The sequence below is a fragment of the Sycon ciliatum genome, chromosome 2 (genome assembly GCF_964019385.1).
Source record: "Sycon ciliatum chromosome 2, ocSycCili1.1, whole genome shotgun sequence".
NCBI lineage: Eukaryota > Metazoa > Porifera > Calcarea > Leucosolenida > Sycettidae > Sycon > Sycon ciliatum.
The window spans coordinates 29,553,123-29,575,779 of NC_088644.1; the positions used below are offsets into that span (position 1 = coordinate 29,553,123).

At 46.8% G+C, this 22,657-nt stretch overlaps 1 protein-coding gene across 1 annotated transcript; it reads right to left on the minus strand.

The window, feature by feature from the left end:
* Positions 1-2,804: 2,804 nt before the first annotated feature.
* LOC135809605 (uncharacterized) lies at positions 2,805-20,657 on the minus strand. Its single transcript, XM_065322989.1, has 15 exons — positions 20,495-20,657; positions 19,133-20,134; positions 18,441-18,584; positions 17,879-18,123; positions 16,982-17,081; positions 15,369-15,536; positions 14,674-14,987; positions 14,190-14,366; positions 13,623-13,805; positions 12,092-12,175; positions 11,567-11,663; positions 10,517-10,597; positions 9,876-9,927; positions 9,519-9,636; positions 2,805-4,555 (listed from the first exon to the last, which is right to left on the minus strand). The coding sequence occupies exons 2-15, from the start codon at positions 20,120-20,122 to the stop codon at positions 4,246-4,248; spliced, it is 3,063 nt and encodes a 1,020-aa protein (XP_065179061.1). The 5' UTR covers positions 20,123-20,134; positions 20,495-20,657; the 3' UTR covers positions 2,805-4,245.
* Between the last annotated feature and the right edge of the window lie 2,000 nt (positions 20,658-22,657).

Here is a 22,657-nt window from a genome sequence, read left to right on the forward strand (position 1 = left end):
TGGATTCCTCCCGATCCTCGTCGCGGCTAAAATTTGTTCGGTGTTTGTCTAAATTCTCAAACTGACAGGGTTTACAAGAGAAATGTACCTAATTTTGTGCGATTGATGCAAATAAATCGGAATATGTCTGACTTCATAAATCCGTGCGGTAAACCGCATGAAAGGACGCCATGTCATTAGTTGGTGCACATGAAGTCACCGTGATTCGTAGTTGCCATGCACATTTGCGTTACGACTTGCGAAACCTGAATTCTGTTTTCAACGAAACGATTACGAGCCGAATCAAACTTTCCTTTCGCATTTGATTCGTAGCAAATGCGAAAGGTCCCTTAGGGCCCGGTCACACATGCACTCGAAAGTAGCGTACCGTATTATCTCTAATATAAGCACGGTCCTTTATTTTTTCAATGTACCTCCGCCCCGTGCTATTAATGGAGACGTTCCTTTAATGGAGACTGTTCCATTATTATTTCAACCTCATTTCAGAGGCATGTTGCCATGCCAAATTCATGTATGACGCACACATTTCAGGGTTTTTTTCGCCGGTACAGATAATGAATTTACACAGTGTGCTTATAATGGAGACTGAGCACTTTATTTTTTGAATGCCGCCCCAAGGACCAAGGTGTTCTATTATTGGAGACGTGCTATTATTGGAGACTGTGCTTATATTAGAGATAATACGGTATACGCTGAAGCGAGGTCGCAGGAGCGAAAAATGGCATGGCAACGGCGAAAAGCGGAACTTCCGCTTCAGCGGAAACTCCAATCCGCTTCCGCCAAAATTTTCGAAGCGAGACTGTCGCTTCTGGCGGATTCGCTTCCGCGGAAAACACCACCGTCTGCTGTATATGGACTTGCTACGAGAAATTTGTATGCGTAGATCTATGATGTCCATGCAACAAAAATGCGTGGAAGATGGTTGAGACCTCGTCTATTCTCCGTACCGTATGTACCACAGTCCACTTTATTCTCATTTTCCGCCAAAGTAGGAGTTGTGCCCTGTTTGCATGTGTGACCATACACACGTGGTTTCGCTGGAGCGACACCAGGCTCGCTGCCGCCGAACCTTCTCGCCGAAGCGAAACCCCAATGCATGTGTGACCGGGCCCATTAATATGGGGTCTCCGTAATATGGGGTCTCCGACTCCGACGGCGAAAACTCACATCACGTGTCTCAGATACCTTTGTACTACGTAGATCTACAACCGTAGGATAGTGTGCGCGCAATCCGAAAATCTGCCGTGATCATGCTGGGATTTGCGTACGCGCAGTGAGTATATGTCAGAGAGTACTCAAGTGCTTTTTTTAGTACTCTGCTGCTCGCTAAAAACCAGCTGGAAACGTACAACTGCGACACTGCACCACGTGATGTGAGACGTTTTCGCCGTCGGCGTACCCCGCAGGGTATCAGCCTCAGCTACTATCAGGAGTTGCACACTCTTGGGGGGGGGGGGGGGGGGGGTTATTATACAGTGGTCCCTCTATAATCCGGCACCATTTGTTCCACGAAAATCTGCTGGATTAGGGAGGGTGCTGGATTAACAAATCTGATTTACTGCTGCAATGTGCATGAAGAGGACATTTTGGCTACTGAAAATTGTGCTGGTTTATCGAGGGTGCTGGATTATAAAGTGCCGGATTAGAGAGGGACGACTGTATACTCTTGACAATACCAGTAGTAAAATCCTAAAAGGATTGCATACAACTCTGTATCTAACATCAGGAGTACGTACAAAGTAAGTTGCTTTGACTGAATTTCACTTGTTTTATTAGTGTATTAGTTACTGCGCAGTACTGTGCATGCTAGCTACATACCTAATCACAATAACTATTTTTGGTTTTGCCCGTACAAGAGGCTTTTAACACGTGAAAAAAAAGTAAAATCCTAAAAAGAACGCTTTTTGGTCCAACTTTCGTAAATTTACGACTGCGTTCTCTCGGCAACTGGTGGGTGGCGAAGGCGCTAGCGACGTCTACGTAACATCGTCGTTACATGATGTTGACGACTTTACACAAGCAGCCTTTGTCCTCGGCGAGAACTCGCTCAGAAGACACAGGATCATAGGCTAGACTTGAGTATACTCCACCATCAATCATGATCTGGATTCTTTCTTCTTCTTTTTTTTTAGCCCTGACACTGTGCTCACTGAAAGGATCTGGCTCAGGCCGGTGGGATCATCTCCGCTCCGTGACCCCGAACATTTGGCTTTGGATCTACTACATCATGTGCACCTAGCTAGCTGACCTGGTCAGTGGTCACCATGGTCACTGTCTGTGTTGTGACATGGATCCCATGCCGGGCCATGGAGCCAGTGCTGACGGCACCCGGAAGTAACAAAGGGAGGCTCGGCTTTGTGAGCTTGTGGAAGCCCACCGTGAGTGCCGGTGGGGCCGGGGCTGTCCTACCCGAACATTTCCCGTTATCTCAGCCCCGGGCTTTGTTGGATTGTTTTAGAGCCGGATGCATTATGTTTTTTTTTTTTTTTTTTACTAAGGCCACATCCGTTCCAATCATGACACACACAGCAGCATGCTCTCCTTCTGCCTTCTTCTTGTCCTCTCTCTTCTCTGGTCTTCATTCTGATGACGTTTGTGCAGTGCACAGTACCGGACTACTGGTACTTGATGAAGCAGAGTATATGGAATGCAGCCGGAAGTACAGCATGTGTCAGTGTCTGCTCCAGAGCCGGGTCAGCGACCCGGGCCGGTTGGGGGGGGGGGGGTACTTGGACCCGTTTGGAAAAGAACACCGGTTGCTATGGTTGTGCCAGGTACACATGTACTAACGGCTGGTTTGAAATCCTAGAGCAGACACTGTGTCTGTAGCACAAATCCCAATCCAGGCACACAGCCAGGTGCTAGTAAATGTCCAACATGCAGCATGCAACACAAAGACAGCTACCAAAGGGATGCCCACCTTAGAAAAGCTGAAATGCAAGATACATGCATACCATCTGAAACAGTGCGTTCAGCTCAGTGAGCCTCCCGCATGCACAAGCGCTTACACTAAATAACGAAAAATTCAGTGGGTGGTGTAGCTGAGTGATGGGTGAAGTCAAACCATGCATCAAAGCTACTACTACTAACCAGTCAAATCAAGTAACCTTATAGCTATCCACATGGTCAGGAGCTGCTGATCATCATGTATGGAAGAAAGAAAGCCTCAGTGTAGCCAACACCGTGGGAGAATGTCAAAAGAAGTGGGTTAGAGTTGCCTGAAATCTATGTGCAGTTTGCAAAAGGAGCAGAAGACAAGCTTCTGTTTCAAGTAAGTAGAACACATGAAATGTTTGCTCAACTTCGCAGCAATTTTTCCTGAAATACCTACACCTTAGATAGAATTATGAAACGATTACTCGCTACAATTGTAAGTTCAAGAATGCATTCACGCCACATAAAGGCTGCTGACTCCGCGAGGACAAGTGTTCGCATGTCAGTGCAATGATTCTAGACTATAGGCACAACTTCACTGATGATGATCGGCTCGTGGATCGACGAAACGGCTTCAGCTTCGGTTGAGTGTAAGACAAACTTGCGGCCCTCCGTGGGGTGAGCTTGGCAAACAACTTGAACAACCCAGCATCCTAATGGTTGGCGGTGGAATAGAGTTTCGACGGCTTCTGCAACCACCTGTGGTGGTAGTGGTGCGGGTCACGGATAGTGGAGATCGCAGTGGAGGTGAACGTATTTGAGTACATCAATGTGTCTCGTGTTGGTGTGTGGCATTTTACGCCGCCATCCAATGCATGCCGCGTAGCGCATGGGGCACGGGAGGCACATGCACCCCCCTAAAGAATTCCACCTAGGTTTAGCATGCATATACTGACCATGAATGACATGCACCAGTCTGCATCCTACACATATCACTTCCACCCTGTGAAAATCCAAGTGACGGATGTGTGTGTGTGTGGGGGGGGGGGGGGTATAGATGCAGTAAGCTGAGTCTCTCATCTTCCTCTCCATGGTGCTTACTACGCAAATTGAAACAATGGCATGCTGGCTGAGAGAGGGGTTTACAGGCCAACAACGATGTTGTGCTGTTCAGCGTGGACCAGAAAGTCAAGGCTACGAGTACACTGTACAATCATGTACTAACTCAGCTGCTCACAAGCACATCAGCACCAACCATGCAGGTTGCTCAGCAGTCCAACGCCAGGCTATAATAGTGCTTGCAGATGTCTCTCTCTCTGAAGTGAAATCACCCTGCAGCCGGACACCATGGTACACTGCGCTTTCACCGTTCTAGACTGGTGGCTCGACGTCGTACGTCGGGACCATGCGGCTCACTCGGCTCACGACGTCATCACTGGCCCGCTCCAGCATGTGCATCACTTCTCCGACGACGCGCTGATGCACGTTCTCCTCGATCTCCTGCGCATTGCGCGCGGCGCTGCTGCTCATGGTGCGAATAACGTCGCCTGTGTTCTTGTGCACGATCTCCTCCAGCACGGTGGGCAGCTGCTGACGCACCATGTCCTGCATGGTGTCGCTAATCTGAGCCTGCGCCGCTGCCTCGTCCTGCAGCATTGCCAGTGACCTGCGTAGCTGAGTGCTGCAATACCATACGTGTACGTGTACATGAACATGAACATGTGTGTGACAACATGAACAACATGGATATACACCAATAGTAAGGTAACGGCCACAATCCATTCAGAAATAGTCAGGGTCTGGGGTCAAACACGATTTAGGTGGATTTCGACTCACGAGTCGAAACCTGATTCAAAGTGGCCAGAACTTGAAGGTGTTGAACCGGCAAGTTGTTCTATCCATTGAGGATTAGTCTACCCCGACTATGCAATTGAAACTGGCTAAATTCGTAGTCTTGTTATTGTCCACGGGTTGGAGGAATAAACCTACATTTTCATGTAAAACAAATGAAAAGAATCATATAAGGCATCCACAGCCCGGGCACCCAATGTAATCCCCAGTGCATTGCATTTTATGCACGAATGGGTTACTGGCCCGAAACGTCAATAATTTTTTCGACATCACTAATAAAAGAATTTTCATCTAGCGCATGCGCCAAGAGTGAATTGCAACTAAATAGAGTGGTTGTCAGTTGACAAACCCCTTTTATTTACAATGCAGTTGCATGATGTCCACCACTTTCTGAACGAATGTCTGAAGGTGGTAAATATCCATACAAAGGGATCAGGAGATGTATAGATCCCATCCGAGTTCATTCTCCTGCACCGCATACTCTAAACCATATCAATGTGCACCTACAACTTGATGACCGACGAGGAGACAACAGTCGTAAAATAGCAATGAAAAATATCAATTGTGCACTCATAATCATGTATAAACAATTAAAATGAAACAATTCCAGAACGTTTTCGTGTGACCATCATCAGTGGAACATCGTCACATAGTAAGAATCACTAAAACAACCAGTTATATAGCTAGAGTAACATGAAAAGAAGCGTGAGAATGCAGCACAGCTAGCGGTTATGCATAACGCGTGTAGTGTGAACCTTTGCAGTGTATCTGAGAATGGTAGCAGTAGATGAATGTGGCAGCTGTGAGTGCGTGTGAACAAAAACTAGTGAGTGCGTATTATTTAAAAAGTGTGAGTGCTACAACATTTTCTTTTTGCTTGCATAGAACAGGGTCACGTGTGCGAATATATACAGCTTCCAACACCTGCAACTGCTTAAAGAAACGCGCGCGACAAATAACACTAAACCAGGAATCGTCAAACAACTTACGACAATCCGGACTGGACACCAAATGCTTGTAGATGGCAGACTTGCTCTTGTCGATGTCGAACTCCTCCTCGTCCGTATCACTCTCATCCTCCACTTCCCGTTCCTGCTCACCCTTACTTTCCTCCTGACCATCCTGTTCATCCCCATCATCATCCTCCATCTCCATCTCCTCATGCCATCGCTTCTTTCTCCTTGACGTGTTCACTGCTGCGCCCGTACTTTCACCTGCCACTACTGGTTCCGCCTTCTCCATTTTTCTCAGTCGTGTCTCCGCTAGTCTCTGGCTTCTCCTCAGATTCGTTTTTCCTCCATTTTCATTTCGTTCTCCTGGTGATCTTTCCGTTACCGCCATCGGGTTTGTTAATGAACGGTCGTCCGGTGGTCTCCCATGCCGTGTTGTTGTCGTCAAGAGTGACACCAGATTCGTGTGTTGCGCTACTGTTGAGTCCGGTGTTGTATCCGTTTCTGGTTGTGTTGTAATACTGACAGGCGTAGTAGTAGGCAACGGGTGTTTTCTCGGCCTCCCACGCTTTGGCCTGCCTGCCCTGGCCGCTTTTGACAACAAGGACAATGGGACGTGTTGTTTGATACGTTCGGACAAGTGTTGAAGCGTCCTGCCAACATACCGACTACCGCACTGTCGGCATTCAAAATGATAAATGAGGTGACTCAAATGATGGGTCGGCAGGACGTCCTTCAACACCGTGAACGAACGTATCGTGGTGAAGACAGTTACTACATTCACTGCATAGTACGTCTTCTGGACAATAGACTTGACAATACGACTGACCTTTGTCGACTCCGCGCCTTTCCAAGGCAGGCACAGGAAGACACGACAAGGAGCCGGGCCGATTGTCAGTTCCTTACGGGGCGCATTGTTCGTGAGTAGTTTCGCTAATAGTGATCCTGGATATCCGTTCTTAAGAAAGACAGAGCGAAGGAAATCAAGTTCTGCTTGCAGTTTACTCTCGGAGCAAATGCGTCTTGCCCTGTCAGCTAAGTTTCGGACTAGATTGGTCTTGTATTGCGAAGAGCAATATGAATCGTACATAATATACTGACCAGTGAATGTAGGCTTACGATACACCGATGTCACACCACCCTCACATGTCTTTTCCACGAGTACATCTAAAAACGACAATTTGTTGCAATCCTCGTGTTCACATGTGAAGCGTAATGCAGGGTGGACATCATTCAACTCATCTAGAAAGGCTTCACTGTCACGTCTTGTTTCGAAATAGGAGAACATTTTCACTATCCCGCGAACACATGAAAGCTCGTTCAGAGCTGAAAAAGAACAATGATATCATCATCACTCGGCCAGACAAAGGTCGGGCAACAGTTATCTTAACGCGAATGGAGTATAATACAAAAATGGCTACCATACTGGACGACGGGTGTAAATTTGTGGAACTCGGTCCGGTTTCAACACATGATAAAACATTGGCCCGGGAGAAGGAAATAGTAACCTATCTGAAGAAACTCCGAGCAGCAAAAGACATAACAGAATCCGAGTTTTTCCGAATCAAGCCTATCGGTTCGGTTCGTCCGCGCATGTACGGCCTCCCCAAGATACATAAACCATCCTGCCCGCTTAGACCAATACTCTCCATGATAGGATCGCCCCAATACGCTATATCCAAGTGGCTCTGCGGCATGATACAACCGGTATTAGAGCATTATTGTAAACACAACGTTAAGGACACGTTTGAATTCGTTGAAATCCTTCGTGACAACCCTATTCCGCCTACTGCCCATATGTGCTCTTTCGATGTTGTAAGCTTGTTTACAAACGTACCACTAGACGAGACAATAGATATCTGCGCGCGAAGACTATACCACAATGATGATGACATTGATCTTCCATGGTTACCGGAGACAGCATTTCGACGTTTGATGCTGATGGTGACGAGTGGCGTAGAGTTCTCGTTTGGTGATGTTATGTATAAGCAGACAGACGGTGTGGCGATGGGGTCTCCGTTGGGCCCGGTACTGGCAAATGTCTTCGTTGGATATTGCGAATCGAGAATGGACAAAATAAAGTGGCCTCAGTTGTACGTTCGATTTGTGGACGACTCATTTACCTATTTCGAAACAAGACGTGACAGTGAAGCCTTTCTAGATGAGTTGAATGATGTCCACCCTGCATTACGCTTCACATGTGAACACGAGGATTGCAACAAATTGTCGTTTTTAGATGTACTCGTGGAAAAGACATGTGAGGGTGGTGTGACATCGGTGTATCGTAAGCCTACATTCACTGGTCAGTATATTATGTACGATTCATATTGCTCTTCGCAATACAAGACCAATCTAGTCCGAAACTTAGCTGACAGGGCAAGACGCATTTGCTCCGAGAGTAAACTGCAAGCAGAACTTGATTTCCTTCGCTCTGTCTTTCTTAAGAACGGATATCCAGGATCACTATTAGCGAAACTACTCACGAACAATGCGCCCCGTAAGGAACTGACAATCGGCCCGGCTCCTTGTCGTGTCTTCCTGTGCCTGCCTTGGAAAGGCGCGGAGTCGACAAAGGTCAGTCGTATTGTCAAGTCTATTGTCCAGAAGACGTACTATGCAGTGAATGTAGTAACTGTCTTCACCACGATACGTTCGTTCACGGTGTTGAAGGACGTCCTGCCGACCCATCATTTGAGTCACCTCATTTATCATTTTGAATGCCGACAGTGCGGTAGTCGGTATGTTGGCAGGACGCTTCAACACTTGTCCGAACGTATCAAACAACACGTCCCATTGTCCTTGTTGTCAAAAGCGGCCAGGGCAGGCAGGCCAAAGCGTGGGAGGCCGAGAAAACACCCGTTGCCTACTACTACGCCTGTCAGTATTACAACACAACCAGAAACGGATACAACACCGGACTCAACAGTAGCGCAACACACGAATCTGGTGTCACTCTTGACGACAACAACACGGCATGGGAGACCACCGGACGACCGTTCATTAACAAACCCGATGGCGGTAACGGAAAGATCACCAGGAGAACGAAGTGAAAATGGAGGAAAAACGAATCTGAGGAGAAGCCAGAGACTAGCGGAGACACGACTGAGAAAAATGGAGAAGGCGGAACCAGTAGTGGCAGGTGAAAGTACGGGCGCAGCAGTGAACACGTCAAGGAGAAAGAAGCGATGGCATGAGGAGATGGAGATGGAGGATGATGATGGGGATGAACAGGATGGTCAGGAGGAAAGTAAGGGTGAGCAGGAACGGGAAGTGGAGGATGAGAGTGATACGGACGAGGAGGAGTTCGACATCGACAAGAGCAAGTCTGCCATCTACAAGCATTTGGTGTCCAGTCCGGATTGTCGTAAGTTGTTTGACGATTCCTGGTTTAGTGTTATTTGTCGCGCGCGTTTCTTTAAGCAGTTGCAGGTGTTGGAAGCTGTATATATTCGCACACGTGACCCTGTTCTATGCAAGCAAAAAGAAAATGTTGTAGCACTCACACTTTTTAAATAATACGCACTCACCAGTTTTTGTTCACACGCACTCACAGCTGCCACATTCATCTACTGCTACCATTCTCAGATACACTGCAAAGGTTCACACTACACGCGTTATGCATAACCGCTAGCTGTGCTGCATTCTCACGCTTCTTTTCATGTTACTCTAGCTATATAACTGGTTGTTTTAGTGATTCTTACTATGTGACGATGTTCCACTGATGATGGTCACACGAAAACGTTCTGGAATTGTTTCATTTTAATTGTTTATACATGATTATGAGTGCACAATTGATATTTTTCATTGCTATTTTACAACTTGATGACCAATGAATGTATTTACCGGATGGCCACCAGTTGCTGCTCCTGCTTTGCAAGCTGCTGCTCAATGTAGCGCTGTCGTCGGCCCTCAGCAATGCGCTCCGTCATGTCTTGTGGCTTGTTCCAACTAATCAGAAAGCCTGCAATGCATGTACAGTGGTGAAACACCAATCACAGTGACTTTCATCATTTATATTGCTCCTCCGTTCTGAGTCTCAACGGGCATCATTTAAAAGTTCATGTAATGTGCAGCTCGGAGCTATGAAGCAGCTTCTTTGGTCATGCCATACTGTGCGCATCACAAGAGTATTGTTCCCTAACATTCATGGCCGTATGTACATCATACACGTGCATGTAAGCATTCTTGTGTCACACTCACTCTCAGGATGGTCCAGAGTGACTGAATCGGTGAAGGACTTGTACCGCAAATCCTGAAAAAGAGCGAGTCGCAGATCAAGAAAAACCTCGCTGTCGGGTCAAAATCCTTTTCACGGTGCACAGGGCTTATGGAGTGTGGGAGTCTGGTGGGGAGGGAGTCGCAGATGTGGTAATGCCATCACTGCCGATCAAAATCTTTTTCAGCATGCACAGGATCGTTATAGAGTGTGGGAGTCTGGTGGAGAGTGAGTCACAGATGTAGAAATTCCATCATTGCCGATCAAAATCCTGTTTACCATGCACAGGACCGTTATGGAGTGTGGGAATCTGGTGGTGGTGGTGGTGGTGGGGGGTAGATAGAAACTATATTTGCACTGCAGGTTAGCCACTGTCCATCCCAATCCAGCAAGATTCATGTACGGTAATGCCATTGGATAAATAGTAACTTTTAAGGTTGGTATGAGAGCCAGTCAAACTAGCTTTTCCACAACCGGAGGAACACCCGACAACCCTCAAGGATCTAGGTGCAGAAGCAGTTTTGAAAGAGATGCGAGCTGATCAGATCCACCGCAAAGCGGTCAAGAACTTTTTTTAAATGAGCTGCCAGCGCATTCAATGTAAGCAGCACCTTCCACTACTCACCTTCAATGTTTCCGAGAGTTCCAGGGTGCGCAGGGCACTGGACCAGTTGTGCTCCAATGTACGCTGAGCATTACTCTTGACCTGAGTAGGGTGTTTGTGTGCATCAGCACAGGATATTAGAGCGGCACAGTCATCAGAGTGTGCATTCTGTTTCGCTTTGTCCGCAAGATAACGGTGTACCCCAAAGAAACCAACTGATGCATGCGACGAAGGCACTCGCACCTCAACACATTGCTCAACATTTCAAGTTCTATTTTCCTGATAATGCTGTCCTGCTATTGGCTAAAATAGGCTGACGTACATCACAAACTTGTGTTTACACCGGGGTATTCCAAAGGCATACTCAGGGGGCAATTAACCCGAACTGCCTATAGGGGTATAACCTCCGAGACTGCACCAGTGGATAGCTCTAACTCTATAAGCCGGCGGACAACCCCCGGTGGCTGGACTGACTGGAGGACAGCCCAGATTGCCTGGGGAGACAAGTCTATAGCCTGTCCGGTCTTAGGGTATGCCCCTTTACTGCCGGGGAAGATCCTATTGTGCAGCCTATCACCTACTAGTATTGGAGATGTCAGGTACCTCACAGTGAAGAGCATATAGTGTAGGAGTAAGTAAATAAGTAAATTTTTGTGTCCGTTACCGACGGTAACTCACAACGGCGGCTAACATCCGGTAAACCCTACCGGTAGATGCAGCGCCTAATGGTGGGGATGAGGAGATAAGTCTCACAACCACTGGCACAAGTGCCGATAAACCGTCCCATTAGCCGTATCCATGTACTCCTTGTGCCTGGCCACAAGTTCCCAGTTGACCGTGTGCTACCAGGTAACATAATACACACAGTGGAAGCCAGTATTATTTGGTGGACCGGCAAATATCTACTTCCCATTTCTCGGCCTAATCAATGTTCCTCTTGCCGATTTTGTCAGATGCATAACCACAAAGTCATGTCCTTCCCAATTCATTAATACCCCTGACAGGTCTATGGTCTTGGAGGCATACTGCTAATTCAAGCACGTCATGATGCGGCACGGCGTGTTCACTTACCTCTTGGTATGTGTCACTCAGCTGAGCAATGAGAATGTTGAGCAGTACAATCAGCAACGTGAACAGGAAAAACATCATGATGACCACAGCAAGCCAGCTGCAAACAAGCCACAAACATGCACATATGCACGCAAACGCGCACAAACACCTGCTGTTGGAAGTTATTGCCCAAAAACACACTGCCAATGAGATTCCTCCAGAAGCTCATTCAGGTGTGACCATTGAATCAGCAATAGGAAGTCCAGCATATGACTGTAAAATTTAATATATCACTTCATGCTGCTCTAGACAATTAGAAACTGAACTAAGGCAATCTGTTTGTTTATCAAATAGTTCCCAAAGTTTCGCTATATGCCATCCCTGATACGTGCCTGAATTCTTGCATGCGTTTCAGCATCTCGACACCATGCATCCAGGACATGCACCTGTAGCACTGAGTACGTCAAAGGCGATGAGCCACCACCCAACGTGCCGGCAACACACCATTATCGTGAACAAATGAAAACTAAATTCCATTCAACTCACTGAAAACTATCTTGGAAGTTGTCGACAACAGATTCGTCTTGGGCGAGTATCCGTAATCCGGTAAGCAGGATATTCCCATACGTGCTGGTAAGCACAATATGGAAAGGAATGACTTAGTAAAATGGATATTCTCCATCAAACACGTCATGGTTTTCTCGGCTAGGAGATTTTTAAAAGCACTATCCATTAGCAACATTAGCAACAGTTCTAAAGAAGGCGTAAAGACCAGCACATTTCACACAAGAATAATCTGTCGAATGCCAGTCCAACGAGCAAAACGAATATTTGACTATTCCCCACCCACAAGTCAATGTGTGCCAGAGACACAATTAACATGTATTTCCTGACGTGAGCAACTATGGGACACAATAGACTTTTCTGTCCCTGCGGGAATTTGCGGAAAAAGTCATCGAAAACTTGCGCAAGAAATTGCGGCAGAAAACAACAAAAAATGCGGCGAAAAGTGCGGAAAGATGCGGAACTTGCCAGGAACTCGCGGAATTATTGGCAGGAAATTGCGGATTTGGGCCAAATCACGTAATTGGTTGCATCATTAGAATCGCTATTTGCGTACTGTGCAAATAACCCACGTACAGGATCATGGAAAGCACTGTATACTGCGTGGAAAGTGCAGAAAAATGTAAAAAGAAGTGCAGAAAACAACAAAAAACGCGGGAAATCGGGGACTTTTCAGAAATTTGCGGGTTTTGGCCAAAATCGCGAAATTTGTTGCATCCGTGGAATCGCGATTTCCTGGAGGGACAGCCCTTTCCGCGTCCGGCATTTATCATTATTATTATTATTAATTCAACATCTCCTGGCTCGTCAGAAGACTGCCAATATATATGAGAAGTCGGGTGGTAGCCAACAACGGCGAACTGAATAATAAGGAGAGAAACAAAGAGAGTACTGCAAGGGGAGGCATGACGAAAATGGTGAGATTATTTAGGACGAAGAAGCTGAAGCTTGAACTCCTTAATGTCTGTGCATGCTTTAAGGCTAGTTGGCAGGGAAGACCAGAGAGTGTACGCAGAGAAGATAGGAGATTTCAGAAACAGGGAGGTATTGGCACGGGGTAATGAGAAGGAATGACGTGTTGATCTGGTGGACACAAACCAGTTATACTTAGCAAAGTGTTTTGGAGCCAGGTCTAATAAGATCATGTGTACAAGGATGCAAAGATGTTGCTGGTGTCGCTCTAAGAAATTAAGATTTCTTAATTTGTTTCTTAGTTTTTTCTCCTTTCAAGGAGCTTTGTATCGGGGCGTTTCCCTTCCTTTCACAGGACCTGGTGTTTAGCATGTATGGGACACAATACACTTTTCCTCGTCATTTTTTATTTTGTTTCTCAGTTTTTTCTCTCCTTTCCAGGAGCTTTTTATCGTGAAGTTTCCCTTCCTTTCATACCGGGTGTTTGGTTTCATAGGTGTTTGGTTTCATAGGTGTTTGGTTTCATAGGTGTTTGGCATGGTGTTTGGTTTCATAGGTGTTTGGTTTCATAGGTGTTTGGCATGGTGTGAGTAAAGCTTACTTCGTTTCCTGGCTCTTGTCCAGCTGTGTCCCGGTCACTGTTCCCTCATCGTACGGTGTTCCAACCAAAACTAGGTATGTGCTGCCACTGAACATGATCCAGAAGATTGTGAAGATGATGGCAAACTTTGACATGTCCTTCTTGACGATCTCAATCAGGATCTGCAAGTATATGCCTACCACCCTGCGTGGTAAACACACATTACAAAGAAGACTGCAGCATCAACATTGAGGCTACTCTAGTACAAGAAAGCCGGCACACAATATGAAAACAAACTTGTAGGCAATCCAACTTGGATGTCTGAGGTCCTGTCAATACCCATGGATTAGCCCTCTTTCTAGCACGTCTCAGGAATGTAGACTTCACCTAGTGGAAGAACATGTGCTTTAACGGTTGCTCTCCCTATCTCTTCCTCAGTACCTAGTGGTAGAAGAAATGTTCTAAAATGTGAGAAAATTGAATATTTCTTCGGACTTGGAACTGTTACTCGAGCTTGCAACAAAATGGTGGAGAGGGGTATAATTGTTTGATGGGAAGCAACAGCTACCAGGATATTGTTCACCTTACTTTGTGACGGAAATGACCTGCAGTGTACGCAAGCATACCACTATGTACGTAACAGCGGCAATATACCACTGCTCGTCGACATTTGTGAAGCGCAAAGGTACCAGTACGATGAAGAGAGAGACAGTCGTGAGTTGAACGTAGTTGTATTTGTCCGACCAGTAGTCCAGGCAGCCAGATCTGTGCAACATGGAATGTTCATGGTATAGAACATAGGTATAGAACATACTTTGGTAGTGACATTTTCCAGAACCGTGCATTGCAGCACCATTTGAAAAAGACCCAATTTTCAAAGTTTGCAATCGTTTCTGTAACTTTCTACCAAAGATTGGTAACAAGGGAATACCTGGACCTGTATAGCAGTAAGCTTGAGATTTAAGCTCAGAGAGTGACACATGGTGCATGCCTATCATGGCGTAGATCACACAGAACACCACAAATACACCGTTAGAAGACAGGCGGAAGCAACAGTGGCACATGAACTTACGACGACATTTCTTTTATCTCCGAGTACAGGTTGAACATGGTGCCGAGCAGCAAGAGAACTTCACAAATCGCTCGCACATAGGACTCAGCATCTGGATACTGCCTTGGATCACCGTGCTCGATGACCGTTGCGTTATTAGCATCCAGGTACACCTTGAAGCCATCTGCTCTCTGCCTTCCTGCTGAGATGAAGGCAAAGCTGGTTAGAAGGATGAACATGAAGTAGTAGAGAATGTTTTTGAGCGTTGATCGCTCTCCGAAGGCGTTCCACTTATGGAAGATCAGTGTCCGTACTACACTGTGGTCACGTAGGTCCTGTTACCAAGCATAACACACGCACACACACACACACACACACACGCACACACATACACACACGCACACACAGACACACATACACGCGCACGCGTACGCACGCACGCACACACACACACACACACACATGTACACATGGACACACGCACACATACATACACACACAATCGTTCCATGGTCTACGAGTACATCAGAGATCAGTTGTGCCTCAGCATAACTAACTAAAACAAAGGAGCCTGTATTACACTATCACACAACATTGCTAAGGGTTTTCAATTCAAAAATGCATCTTCACAAATCACAATCCCTATTGAGCTTCATGTATTCTGAATAGAAGATCAACACACGCAGATGTGCATGATGCTAGGGTATGCACCATACCGGTATATCCAATAGGCGATGGAAGTTCGTTTTACAGGGCAGGCGAAACTTGCTCTGACCCGGCGAAAGTCCGGTGCTGTCGCTCTCCAGAACAGTGAAGTGGAACTCGTATTCGTCTGGAACGGGAGTAGTATCCACAAAGCTGTCGAGAATGGCCTGTGCGGTTTTCTGTTTGAACAGAATTACACACCAAGACCATGCGAGGTGTTTTCACTGCATAGAAATGTGATTACAATGTCATGTTGTTGTTACTGGAGTGCACTGTACTGCACTGGTCAGTGTTCAAGTATTCCACTATCCAAAGACACCATTGCACCCCTCCCCCCTCCCCCCCCCCCCCCTGCTTCCACAGGACTGCTTTCCTTTCCCACAACCGACACAGTAGTAAAATCAGCTAGATAACAGTGACTCTGAGCCAGAGCAGAGAGCAAAGTGCCTAGGTCTACATCGATTTGAAGATGAGGCTGAAGGAGGCGCGTCGCCTATTTGGATTTCAACCTCAGGAGTAAGCAATGCAGCGTTTCAGCACACAGAGTAGTGCCATAGGGTCATGCAGTGCCCGGTACCATTTCAATCATGAGGTTGATTGTTTTTAGGGGCCATCCGGCATTATCAATAATTTTCACGAAACGAGAAAGTCTAGTTATGACCCTCCCCCACCCACTCACCCCCTGAACGAAAAATATATTGACTTTACGGCTAGAATGGATAGATGTTTCAACTATCAATATTTTTCATAACGAAACTCTCCTCGACCCACCCACCCACAAACGAAACTTTTTTCGTTTTGCGTAAAATATTGATAATTATGGACGGCCCCTTTAATACTGGCCAGTGCTTTGCTGTCACAGTATCAAATGCTTTAGGATGCGTTTTTATTTCGCTATGGTTATTGCTACGAACAGCTGAACCACACCACTGTGGAAGTCACTGCACTCATTGGATACAATTTCCTTGAATGGCACATGCTCCACTTGCTTCACATCATCAGTTCAGACGCAAGGGACGAAGCTACTCAAGGGTTTTCACGCCAAGAAAACCCTGCACGCTTACATGGTCTGTTTGTGACAATCATTCCAAAGTCAAAAGTTCCCTTGCTTCACTCTCAAAGGCTCACGCGCACGGATTAGAAAACCAGAAATCTACTCATGTACAAGAGACAAACATCAAACAGAGGTAAATCAAGGCACTATTGTAAATTTCCAGCCCCTCAGGGGGTAATGCCCAGGTGGAACTTTTACCACACTGACCAGCTAGTGACACAGGACGACGTACCACCCTCTGGTCTACTGCAGACTAAGGCATGGCTTGCATCCATACAGTACTCCTAGCCCATTGCTACGCTAGCAAGTGCCCCCCCCCCCCCCACCCCCCCCCCCCCCCCCCCCACCACCACCACCCCCAACCACCAAGTACATTGTATGAGAAACTTCGTAAGTTAATCTACACGACGCATTTAGATATGGATGCCTGACTGAATATTTGTCACATGGAGAGCTATGCCACCTGGCACAGCAGGGCAACGGCAGCTTCAGAGCCATAGCTGCCAACCCTCAACAAGCCAATGTCAGCTTGTCAGGCAGGCATGTACATGTATGTGTCACCCCACTCACCGGCATCTTGCTGGAATCTGAGAGTATAGTGTGAAAATTGAACAGAGGTTTCTTCCAACCGTCGTCAGGATCCTCGCTGGACTCAAAGAGAGAGCGAACTCTACACCGTAGCAACAAAGACAGAGTGTGAATGAATGTAATCAAGTTCAGCCAAGCCGCCCAATAGTCAATACAGTTGAACATCGATTATCCGCACATCGACTATCCGACCATTCGATTGTCCGTAACAGTTTTTTTGGGCGCACGTGCTGTAGAGTACGCACTGTGCATGTAGTGAGCCATTCAAAAAATACGAAAATTTTGAAAAGTAGCACTCTATTCTATTTACAATGTACATGTACATGTATTTACAGTGTGTTTTCTTATCCGGAACATTTGCCTTATCTGAACACCGCCTGACAGTTGTCTGCCCAGAGGTGGTCGGATAATCGATGTTCAACTGTACCCTGTATTCTGCGTCACAGTGGCAGCTAGCCTAGAGGAGAGCAACACTGGGAAATCTGTGTGACATAATTCAGAAAGACTCGGATTATTCCTGCAAAGAGGAGTGTTGCGTTACCCTGCGTGGTCCATGTGAAGAATAAGCATTCTTCCTCACACCTCACATCACCCATAACGAGTGCAGGGTTGGCTGCGGACACCTAAATTGCAGGACAAAAATCAGACGTGTGATCAGAAAGACTCGGATCATTCCTGCAAAGAGGAGTGTTGCGTTACCCTGCATGGTCCATGTGAAGAATAAGCATTCTTTCTCGCACCTCACATCAACCATAACGAGTGCAAGGTAGGCTGCGGACAGCCATAATTACTGCAAGACAAAAATCAGATGTGTGACATAAAATACAAAATTAATCAGAATGACTTGGATTATTCTTGTAAAGAGGAGTGTTGCCTTACCTTGCATGGTCCATGTGAAGAATTAGTAGAGAGGCCATTTCGTCGCGCCTGTTCTCCACAGCATACTCCACCGCCAGCCGGCCATGCGCGTCCGTCTTCTCAGCAGAGCTCTCGTTCTCCAGTAGAACTTTGGCGACCAGCTGAAAATCACGCTGAACGGCGGCGTGGATGGTGCTGCGGCCATTGGCGTCCACCGAATTGACGTCGGCACCATAGGTGATCAGATGCGAAAGAAGTGTTCTCGTCTGGAAAGTACACAATAACATGCCAGAGAACTTCAGACATCTGGCAAGTTGTTAGCACGACTGTGTTAGTGACAACGAAACTGTACAAACTGCTTAGCGCCGTTGGGATCGATTTTAGTATGCACTATCAGCTTGACCTACCGGCCAAGGGGTTAAAGCGTACAGCAGTGCCAGTCTTTCAGTGGTGGAGGATTCACCAGCTGCTGCCAGCCCATGCATGGCTCAACATTGGTGTTTGTTGACTACAGTATTAGCATGGCTACCGTCAACTATGTTCTGTGGTCCCCGGCTGAATACACGGCGTGCTTTCTGCTCACCTCGACCTCCGTAGGGCACTTGTCAACGATAAAGAACATGGCTGCATCTTCACTGCCACTATGGTCCTGTACCATCCGCTCCACTCTTGCTGCGACTGTTGCCTTTTCCAAGTTCAAACCCTCTATGTTCATTTTCTCTTTCACCTACAAGTACAAAACACACACAAAACACACACAAAACAACACTCAAATGAGAATGTAGAGGTTATAACTATTCAACATGATGCCATTGTAGTGGAGTAGCGGATTCGCCTATGAAAGCTCAGTATACCGGGTATACGGCACGTGTCGGCATGCAGTTTCAATTGATCTAGGGCATTGCTGCACTGCAGCTTTGACACTCCATACAAACCATCACTGACTGATAACGAAATCACATAATTATAGTACGTAAATGGAAGTGGATTGGGGTATAACTAATGTTACTTTATGACTATCTCCCCCGGTCGTACACTGCCGCGTTTGGAGTTACCAATGGCAGCTACGTGATTCGAAATCTACGTATGGCGGAACACGAATCCGCATGCAGTGTACGTAAGACTTTCCGTAGATCAATTGCGTTTTTAGCAATGATTATGGTATAATTATGTAATTATGTTCACGGTTGTGCGGAACCTCTCTAATATTACATCACTTTCACAAGCAAGCAATTCTTTCACACCTTACAGCTTAGGATCCGCGGCCGAACTCACCATCGTTTCAAGTTTGCTATCCATAGGTCCTTCGAAATACCCATCGTCAGCCTTCTGGTGGCGTGCTGCGGTAGATATATGACGTTTCCGATCTGCAATACTTTCGTTGGCTTTGCTACTCCTCCGCGAAGCACTTCCTAACGTCAGGAAGTTACGAAACGCTGTCAAGGACTGCGATTTACGTTTGGCCAGCATCGGATCGTCGTCTATGTAAATCTTGTTTCCTTGCACGCTGACACCGAGTCGGCCCGCTTTTTTCGGCTTCTTCGGTGAACCACGCTGCTTGGCGTTCGGCAATTGTTCTTCCCGATGTCGGCTGGCCGCATTGTTGGCATCTGCATTGTCCATTTGTGTGCTCTGTGGAGATGGCTGATCGACCGTTGGAGTCTCCGAGATGGAGAGCCCTTCGAACTGGCTTGACGACTGCAGCGTGTCGTTACATTCTTGCACACAGTCAGATTGCTCTCTCATCAAGGCATCACTGCATGCCAGTGAGGAGAGAGTACTGTGGGACGGTCCGGGTCCCTTGTCCATCCCTTCAGAAGTACTCTCTTGCTCGATCCAGCTTGTGCGATCATTGCTAGTTGCTCGGGACTCCGAAGAAACGCCAGGTATGCAAGAGTTGCTCCTCTCGTCACGCGCATCCTCAGTGGAAGTAGCACTCGTTTTCGGCCGCTTCTTGTGAAAGAAGGCCCGGAGTCCTGACGAGCCGCTGGCACTTTTCCTTTCCATGCCATTCTCCTCAGCTGAAGGAACAGAGTAATGTGAAGTCACTTCTCTAGTCTGCTCCTTCTTGGCAGCCTTTCTTCCGTTAGAAAAGAAAGAGAACCTTCCAGCACCGCCGTCATGAATATGCACGCCGGGCGCTGAGTCCGCTTCGGGATCATCAGCGTTCTGGCGAGTTTGGGTTGCCAGGTGACCGCTAAACTCCGCAGACTCGCTAGGGCTGTGACGGTGCTCCGAGAGAATACCACGCTCTGGATCGTCCATGCCTGGAAAGATCTACAGAGAGGAGGCACACGAACCTGGGTGTTCAAGAGATGGCGATGAATACGAGCACCTGGACCTATGATTATTATTATTCTATCTTGCTCCAGAACGGGCAACAATGCCAATGGTCAACACAATGCATCTTCTGCGGAAGGAGCTGTCAGAAACTGAGCCTCCGGGTCCGACCAAAACTTGCAAACTCACATGTACAGCCTCAGTACGGCAGTGTAGTCTAGATCTACATGATTTGTAGTCTATGATTGTCATGTATACCATGCACAGGTACGACAATGTCCCTTCAGCGAGTTCAGGCTTCACGGCTTTTGTTCGGGTGCTGATCCTCAGTACCTCACTGAGCGGGGAAGCTCTCACCTCAGTTAGTAGTAACGTCGATATGTTGATGCGATGATGAGGAGCGAAACGTCCCTCACGTGTATCAATAAAACAAGGCAGGCCGAGATCAATTGCCTTCCCACAACGCCGAACATGAACCACAATGGCACGAGACTGTGCACACACACGGACACAGACTGTCCTTCAGTCTTCACACATTCACGAAAAGGTCTTTGCAGAAATCACGTCTCCGAGATAATACACCTGGACTGGAGTGCGGCATGGATGAGTTGGAACACAGCAATGTCAATGTCGGAAACGAGTATTACAGTTTACCTGTATACATGTACCGGGTACTTGCCAGCCAGTCGCTGCAAAGGGGAGTGCATGCACCAATCCATGGTGCATAGTTTGCAGAGCGAAGAACGACAGCACTGCGGACCACCAGTACCTCGAGATACTAATAGTAATAATTACGGGTAGCAGTGTTTTTGAGACGCTCCTGGTAACAACGCAAAGTCATCGAGTATCTCAGCAACGCTGCCAACTACTTCAACATACACTGTAATTAGTTTGATAGGAAGTCGTTTCGGACTTGTCCTGGACAGCGATGGTGGTCCGTGTCCTGCTCTATTCTGTAGTGTAGGCCGAGTACAGTACACCTGGTACACGGAAATGTAAGTGTCCAATACTAGCACGCCTAACGCCAAGGTATTCAACAACTACATTGTACATGTATAATGTGCATAAGATTGCATTATTTGCACTGCTGCCGTGCTGGTAGCTTGCGCTTTAGTTTCATTCATAGCTCCGTGCCAAGTACTGTTCTACAGTCTAGCGCATTTGTGACGGAGAGCATACTAGCAGTGCACATGACTATTATCACCAAGAGTTCATGACCCCCATGAACTATGGAACTCTTGTTATCACTTATCGCAAACGCCTTGCCAAGGTGAAGGACAACTAATTACTTGACAACAAGGTTCCCGTAGACTGGGCCCACGACTCACTGAGACTCAAGACCCTGTGCCTGAGGCTGTGCGTGGATTTAAATCAGGCCTCTACTCTAGAGGCCTGGTATGCATGATCACTAGGAATACAATCATTGATTACACAAAATAATGTATGACATTGACTGGGATATACAATGTATATTGTGGAATTATTAATTTTTTGGATCATCTGGGTGATCTGGCGCAGCTGTTGAGATGGACCATTTTCGATTCTGTTGTAAACGGCTGTCTAAGTACGACATGCCAATACTGATCCTAATGATAATGGAGAACAAGGCATGGCTTGACCCTGCTGCGTCCCAGCAACTCCAAGAACCTCCTTTCAGGTGGTGCTACATGGTGATTCTACTAGTATTTGCATGCTGGCAATGAAGAAACATCCCACGTGATGTACTTGTTGAGCCACAGGAAACGCTCCACTTGAGCAGCACTTGAGCAGTTTGAGTGACAATGACGAAAGGTGTCCGAAGGTAAATGCTTTCAACAGACGAATAATACGAGGAGACCACCTTCCTGGCCTGGCAGCGGAAAAGGTCCATTGCCATTGGCAGCATTCTTGAAAGTGATGACGTCAAAACGGCCAGGGAGTAGTAAGTTGACATCAGATTTCTATTTTTGGATCCACTAAGGTGTGACTTTGCTATTGCCTCAGTATGTGGGTGCATAGCAACCCACTCATGTCGCATGCAGGTGTGACTTTTATTTCGCCACCAGTTGTAACCCCGCCCCCAGTAGCCAAATCAGTCAGTTTCACTGGTTACATCACCTTGCTGAGAGTAAGACGGCTTGAAATGTGCTTGGATCCATACAAAAACTGGATCCAAGTGGATCCAATTTTTGAATTTTTGAAATTGTTGCTATGCTGTGACGTAGCACTTTCAAGCCCTATATGCCATCCTAGCTGGCTAAACAAGCTAGAATAGGCCTTGACGGATTATGCTAATATTTTCGTGAAATTATGCTTTTCGCATTGCTGAAAAAATTCCCGAATTATGCTATTTTTATGCTAAAAGTTATCATATTATGCCGCATTATGCTCACATATGCTGCTAATGTACATGGTGGTTCTGTGCAAAATAACAGAGGATGTTTTTGTAGAGGGCCGGCGTTGTACTGCAGTAGCAAAAGTTCAATGGGGTCAACGCACCGTCCGCCCTACATGTACATGTAGCTACGAACGTCACTGATT